We start from the raw sequence: 7,997 nt of genomic DNA, 5'->3' as shown, positions 1-7,997 counted from the left end.
TCTCATCACAATCATGACTGATTCCAGCCCCTCGGATAATAAAGAAAAAAAAATTAAACCAGATAAAAGAATCAAATTTCGGCCAGTCGCGTTTAATTGCGTTCAATCGAAATCACGCTCTGCGCCATACGCGCAATTCCCTTTCATTAGCAGCTCAATGTTTCAGTAATAAGCCCGCGCGCGTGGCAAGCCTAGCGTGACTCTTGGCTTTATAATTTCAATGCATGTTAACGCCTCAATTATCACGATCGGCATGCGATGCGCAGAGCAGTCGTCGCGCCTCTATGATTCCCTGTCTCTGCGACGTGACGAGATTTATGCGCGCCGCGCACTATTACTGTGTATCTGCTGTACGGCATCGAGCATTTCGCGTCGCAGAAAGGTTTTCATTGTTCCGATGCTGATTCTCCACCTTTCACGCGCCGCAGTGCGCGCACAGCGTTTTTCCGGTCAGTCGCTCGTTTTTGCCGCCGCGTATAAAAGATATCGTGATCGGCCAAGAAGAAAGTCGAATCGCGCGAGCTGTGTGGCGCCGGTGAAAGCTGCGACTTTAAACATTTGAATAATCCGGTGTGTCGACAATTTAGGCTCTGTTTCTTTTTTTTCACGGTTAGTTTTAGCATGCTACGCGCGCGCTCGAACTGTGAATTTCATCGAGTTCTCTCGGCGCGAGATTTATAATGAGATCGATCCGATATAATTTGAGTTTCTCTGCTTTTCCGGTTATACGACCGCTGTTTTGTATGGAATGAAACGGTCTTTAAAGCGAATAAATAAAACTGAAGTAGAGTTGTAAATGTAATGATTCATTATAATTCTCGTTTCTATGTCTGCTTCTCATTATCTATACTGTACATACTGCATCCTCCCACACGAAGTACATTCACGGAGTAATTTTCTTTTCTGATTCTTGCAAAACACGATAACATCACCCAGTTCGAAACGCAACATTTCTGACAAACGACAAATCACGTTATATCCCGCCCGAGCCTATCAGTTCTCGTGTTTCATCGAGATTGTGCGAATTTCATTACCCTAATGCTTCGACCAATCCATCTGGCCCGCGTTTAATTTCTGTCATAACTCGTTATACTGCCTTCGTTTCGACCCTCGTGTGAACGCATATAATGCGTGCTACTGTTTGCGCATATGCAACAAGTTAAATTGATATATCCACAGGCGGAGCTCGCTGACGACATTAACGCGCTCTCATGTCATATATACGTAGGCAGGCGGCTAAACCAGGCTATTACTACTATACTACTGATGGCTGGTCGCGCGCGCGCGCAGCAAGCGCCCGGGATTCCCTTCCCCTTCTTGCGTACTCTGCTCTCCCCAAATTGACTTCTGCCATTCTTTTCCAGAGCCTTGCGACCTCTCGTTCCCTTTTATATGCTATTTTCTTTTATGTTGTTTCGCCGCGATATTACCGCAGGCTTAGGAGGAAAATCTATTATCAAGAGAGTTTTACGCAGTAGTTTTTCCGCCGAACAATGACAAAGAGAATATAGCCGTGATGAAATATCAATTTTTATTGAGCTTTTCGCGCCAAAGGAAAACCTCGGTCTGAGGGTCTATCGTGGATTTTTTTTTTCATACAACTTTTGGAAAAGGAGACTTGGGTATAATGAAATCGTCCACTTGAATAGAGCGACGTCGGGCGGGTCTAAACGGATTCAATGAGCCATGATCTTGACTTTTGTGTTTGTTAAAACTGTTTATCACGACCTTTGTTCTTATATATCTCCGGAATTGAAAACGTATGCTGAAACGTATTGAAATAAAAAATTTTCTGTGTCAAAGCGAATTTCAGGGATCTAAAAAGTTGTTTCATTTCCACGCACCCCTTTCACGGTACGTGTATTTCGAATAAAACAGAAAGTGGGTTGGGTAGTATCAAATAATAAAATTGCACTTGCTGCACATAGACAAAGTCGCCCGAAACCGTTTTCCATGCAAAGAGATTCCCAGCGCGTTCTGAAAGCAAAAATATATCTATAAAATGAAAACAAAAATACGGAAAACTAATTTGCAAAATAACACAGTTCTCTTTCCAAGAAGTTGCCCTACATCACGACAGCCTTGTACAAGCTCTCGCGGATAGTATCATGCAAACGCGTGTCTGGCCGAGTAGACGACTATATAGGTACGCGGCGCAAGAGCCCGGCGACACACGGTATTATGTCGAGCTGTTGGAACGAGCGAGAAACCCGCTGGCGCGGGTCGATACACCTTTTCCAACAAAAAGCTCTCGTCGACGTATATGCTATCCTGCACACTCGCGAATATATCTATATATACACGCGCGGTTGGCTCTATATATATATCCTACTTATACGTGTGTATATATGTATACATGCAGAAAGCCTGTTGCGTGCAATAAGTTCGTTGCGGCGCGCCCCCACCCCTGGGAGACGCAGACAGCCCTGCGCGGACTGCCCCGACTCCCGGTGAAAAAGCTCGCAGCTCGCACACACACACACACACACAGAGGCCAGTAGCTGCAGGATCATGGCGACCAATGGAAAGGAAGGCGAGGCTTCCAGCTGGCAGCGAGCCGGATTATACTGCCGCTCGCTGAATATCGGCGGAATGAGAAGTTGCGAGGAGGGGGAGAGAAAAAAGCGAGCTACAAGTGGAAAAAGTCGGCGCTGGCCAGAGGTGTATAGTGTCAGAATGGGAGAGTAGCGGAGGATACAAAATATCATTTGCTGCGCTTTATCAGCGCGAATAGGGAGAGAATATATGTACGAAATCGAGGGTGAAAACTCTTTCGTATTCGCGCATTGTCGAGATGGATTACGTACGTCGGGATGATATATTGATTGAAATTTTAAATTAAATTCGTATAACGTGTTGGCAGCTGAGAGGCAGTATTTTAATCAATAATCAAATTTGAGAGAGTATTACAATATTTTTCGTGTACTATTATGAACTTGAGATTTTTCACGGAAATACCCTGTAGACCAAATCGCAAGATTATTAGCTTGAAAGTTCAACTATTCTTAGATATTCATTGGATTCTAGATGAAAGTAGAATAAGGCCTATAACAAAAGAACCTTGCAAATGTCTGACTGACAAAGAGGCGAAATGACGGGGAACAAATTTATCGACAGATCTTTACTTTGGAATTTTTTACATGAATACAATAAAATAATCTGTCTTTATTTTACAAATTGGACGAAAGGTGTTTCCACTATCATCGCATGAATTATGATTTGCAACTTCTTAAAAGAAAAACACAGACAACGTAAGAGCCTGTATGAAAGCTTGAAATAATTAATTTTGAAATATTTTAAACAAGTTCTCATAATTTTCACGTAGAGCTCAGATATCCCACATTAATGGTAGACTTTTTATTAAACTATTCAACGTAGAATGTCCTATAACTGTCTGCTCACTTCGTGACTTTTTCCCTGTTACTCTACTTATATAGAGAGACAAGAGATGGAAAGAGCAGAGAAAAAGGTAGCAAGCGCGAAGCACATGCACGGAAAATGTCGCAAAAGCGTCGAGTGTCTATGTGCACATGTATCGCTGTATAACGTGCGCGTGCTCTGACTCTGGACTCGGGAGGGTAAGTTTTGTGTATAAACATAACTCAAGGTTTTTCTTTGTTGTACATCAGCTGCTTTTCTCTTTAGCTCATTTTTTTTAATACACGCGGAAGGAACTTTGAACGCAAACATATCGCCCCTCGCGAAAACTCGATTAACGCATTTGCTCCGTCGGTTTATTTTCAGCTTATCTGATATTAAGTCAGTTATTTCATGAATATTTAAAAAAAATTTATGACTGTCATTGTTTTAAGCTTCAATTTGAATATTTTAAAAATCGATATCGGGCACAAAATTCGGCGAATATTATTGTCTTTGTTTAAAGCTCAGCGGGATACTGATTACATAAAAGCGATATTATACAGCCAGGATGAATATTGACAGATGATTATAATCTCTGCTTTTTCAATTGATATAATATAAAACTCATATATTTTCGATTAGTTGAGAAAACGAAGGAGACACCAAGGTAATAGGCCAATCCTAGATATTCACTGACGGTATATAATAATCTAATCAGTTAGGTATACATACTTTTGCAATGAAAAAGTACCCATTTCACAACGAATTTATTCCAAGATCAATAAGTTTCGATATCACGTAGGCAGAAAGCACGTGGATGTACTCAAAGATAAAAGATTGTACACTGGGCAAAGATCCTTCTGGATGTATAAAAATTATGTAGCCTGATTTTGCGCGTACCTTAAACTTGACAGGTCTGAAACACGAGGCAGTAAAATAAATGAAAAAATGATGGCGATAGTTCCACAAGGCTGCAAATTTTCAAGATTTTCCACTCTATTTTATTTATTTATTTTTTTTAATCAACTGATGTTTTGAAGAAAAAGTTTCAAACGAACTTCACTTGTTTTAATATAGCAGGCATAGAAATCTACCTCCGATTAAACTTGTCCGTGTACTACTGACACGATTTTCATCTTTATTAGTTCTTATGGATTTGATTTTATAGTATATTCATTATTAGTCTTATTCCCTGTATTGAATTTACATTAAATGATAATATTTCGTATTATTTCATTAGTAATCGGTGTTATATTGATCACAGTTTCAAAGTATTCAGATGCAGTGAAGCTGTAACATACATAACGATTCGTGTGATTTCGATTGTTTTCTTTACGTTAAATCATAATAATTAAATATACTCTGAAAACGTTGCAGAATTTATTGCCACAGCCATAAGTATCCATGTATACAAATTCTGAATTATCAATAATGCGTTAACAACAGCTTACAATGTCAACCAACTGCGCATATGAAAATCGAGGCCAATCGCAACATGGAAGCATATTACGTTCTGCACCATTATTTATAAACATGCACAATGTCAGGGACATGCGGTATCAGCGAGTTCGTTTGACTCGGAGAAACCTTGTGCTTCTATTTTTAGCTCCGTCCGTTGCAGAATATTCCACGTGTAAATTTAATTATTCTCATGCAAAACATGCGAGCTGTTAAAAACGTCTGTTCCGACTTTCATATAACTCGGAGAAGCTCGGAAGCAGCACACAGCCTTACGCGAACAAAGCAGCCAGCCGAGCGAAAGTTCAAAGGGAGATCCACGAGTTCCGTCGCTCTGGAATCGCGCGAGTATGATAAACAAAAAGAGAGCAGCTGCGGTAAATAATGCGAAACTCCGTGTATGCAAAGTCGGGGATGAATTACATGCCTGACCAATAGCGCAACGAAACGAGCATCCAAAGAGTGCACCACGTGACGCAGTCCGAATCGAAAGCTCAAGTTCAGCCATCAAGCCAGAGAGTCGCGAAGAAAATGAAAGAGCGTAGCAAGATCCGTGAAAATCGCACAGGTGGCAAAAGGCGAGAGCCAAAGGGAGCGAGAAAAAGAGCAAATCTCTCTCTCTCTCTCTCTCTCTCTCTCTCTCTCTCTCTCTCTCGCTCACGCACTGGTGCACACATACAGCCGAGAAGCAAAAGGGGGGGGGGGCGCGCAGGAAGACTAGCCGCAGCACGACCGTGAACAGGCGTGAGTGAGGAAGGTCGAAGAAGAAGCTGCAGCAGCCACAGCCGGCGTCGAGACCTTCACCGAGACCCAGTTGCTCGACATTGCCCCTGAAGCTATACTTGTGCGGCACCCCACTAACGCGCCAGAGAGCTCAACCCCACCCTGCAAGCTTTCGCTCTCTCTCTCTCTCTCTCTCTCTCTCTCTCTCTCTCTCTCTCTCTCTCTCTCTCTCTCCGATTCATCGCAAGCCCTATAGCTCGATCTCTAATGCACGCGCGCACGGCTCACTTTCTCCCCGCGCAGACAAAGCTCTCATCGCGCGCGCAGCTCTCTCACGCCCTTCACTTTCACCCCGGGCCTGCAGCAGCAGCCTACTCATCCAAACGCCAACTCTCTCTCGCACACACACGCACGCGCAAGCTCCCCAGCGTGCGTCTGTCTCGCTTCCTCCCGCAGCGAGAGCCGCAAGCTTCATCCTTGGCAGGAGCTGCCGTGTGTTCCTGGCTGCGAGCCTAGCCAGCGTCACGCGCCTCTCCCTCCGCTCGGATCCCTCTCGGCGCGCCTGCGCGCGCGCTTGCCCGGCTCCGGAGACATGCTCGTGCGTGCCTACTTGCGTGCGCGTCTACCGCCGCTGTTGCTGCTGGCCAGCGGACCGCTCTTGTACACACTCCTTTCGCGAGGCTCGCAGAAGCCGCGTTACGATCGAGCCGCGAGGCAACACGTCCGCCTTTCTCTCTATCTCTGTCTCTGCGCTACCTCAGTCTTTCCCTTCGACTTTGAAGATACCCTGTACACAGGACGATCTCTTCGCACCCGAGTCAGCTCTTCGTTTCGCAAGCCCGTTCAGCTGGTGTGCCAAGAGCTGTGGATCCCGAGCGAGTCTGAGGCTGCGGAGGCTCCAGCATGGGAGTGGTGAAACCTGCTCCCGAGAGCATCCTCGAGGAAGCGGTCGTCCCCAGTGAAGAGGCCAACCACTCGCTGCAGATCTACGCCGGTGAGTTTTTACTCCGAACTTTGTTCGATTTCTAACCCCGCGGTCGCTTGGCTCGGAGTCATCGACGGCATACTTGCCGCTGCCGAGCTCACGGAGTGCGCGCCGCGCCAGCTAACAGGTGTTTGGAGATACAGATATACGGGCTGCATCGTCGAGCGCGTCGCTGTCTGTACATTATAGTTATACGAGCCGCCGTTGCACGTTTCGTACGTAACGCAGCAACGACGTCGGCGTTTTACGCTCGGCTGGAAATTAGTTCGCTCTTTTATACCCGCCCTTCGTTTGTTCGAGGATTTTAGCGAATTTGCGAAGAAGTTTACGATGTTGAGGAGCTTTTTTTGAGGAGGAAGCTGGTAGTGTGGTGAGCAGAAGTAATGGGTCTAAGGGGAAGTGGTGCTGCTTTATTAGGAGCAATTTTAAAATTAAAGAGCACGCGCGTACACGCTGGAAACGAGATTGAAGTACGTTTCAGAGGCGTCGGACGTGATTGAGGCATACAGGGTGCGATGAGCGTCGCTTTAATCAAACTCAAATTCATTGCCTATAAAAGGACCTCTCGTAACGTCTAGAATTATTAGCTCGCGTGGAAATTTTGAGACGGAACAACCGGGTTTAATGAAAGCTATGAGTATTCAGTTGGATATTGGAAATTACGAGTACAGATGAGTGTTAAGATTTCCTCGAAGTATTTTTGGCTATAAGCAATAAAGCCGCTCCCGCGATAAAAAAATTGAGGTTGTTGAATTAAAAGTGAATTTTATTAATACAATCATATTGTATAATCGCCGTAATTATATTACACGTCCATTGACTAACCAATAAAATTTATAATGGTTTTCCCATAATGCCTGCATTTTTCGTTAAAACGTAATAGAAAAACATTCAAGTAGATCGATTCATTCACTTTAAAATTAAAAAAATGGAATCTTTTCCGGAAATATGAAATTACCGTAAAAATGTTTTCAGTGGTACATACAAAACTGAGGAAATATGGATTTGTATGAAAATTACGCGTATTAAAACACTCGCATAACGCATATACAAAATCTCTTTTGATCCGATTATGGAAGGATTTTTATTCAAATTGACACTTGACGCACGGAAAACTGGTACAATAAAATCATCTAATATTTGATTTCTCGATCGTTGTTTCTGCTCAACCCTTTGTAATCAGTTCCAGACAGCTTATGTAAGCATTCAATATTCTTTTCGAAAACAAGTACACAGTGTATTATTGGAAAAGCTACGAAAACCGAATAAACGAGAAAAAATAACATGGAAACAAAAAAGTATACAATGCAAAAAGCAGTCATTTTGTAATTTCGTTATTTTGTTTTTTGTTTGAAAAAAATATTTTACAAAAAGTGTAAGATAACAACCCACGTACCTTGAACTAGATATCACGTTCAAGTTGTATTTTTTTATCTTTGAATGCCATCATTTTTCACCAACATTTTAAGTT

At 43.2% G+C, this 7,997-nt stretch overlaps 1 protein-coding gene across 4 annotated transcripts in view; it reads left to right on the top strand.

The window, feature by feature from the left end:
• The first annotated feature begins 6,150 nt into the window (after positions 1–6,150).
• Positions 6,151–7,997, top strand: part of LOC100118851 (synaptotagmin 9) — a 43,079-nt gene continuing 41,232 nt past the window's right edge. Inside the window, exon 1 of one of the 4 annotated variants that reach the window (XM_001602678.6) lies at positions 6,151–6,535. In XM_001602678.6, the coding sequence (XP_001602728.2) occupies positions 6,445–6,535 (91 nt within the window). In that variant the 5' untranslated portion in view covers positions 6,151–6,444. The remainder of the gene's footprint in view (positions 6,536–7,997) is intronic. The other 3 variants (XM_008209641.3, XM_031925633.2, XM_016984709.3) reach the window with 3 other exon arrangements.

The sequence above is a fragment of the Nasonia vitripennis genome (assembly GCF_009193385.2).
Source record: "Nasonia vitripennis strain AsymCx chromosome 3 unlocalized genomic scaffold, Nvit_psr_1.1 chr3_random0004, whole genome shotgun sequence".
Classification (NCBI taxonomy): domain Eukaryota; kingdom Metazoa; phylum Arthropoda; class Insecta; order Hymenoptera; family Pteromalidae; genus Nasonia; species Nasonia vitripennis.
This window is presented reverse-complemented; position numbering and strand designations above follow the sequence as displayed.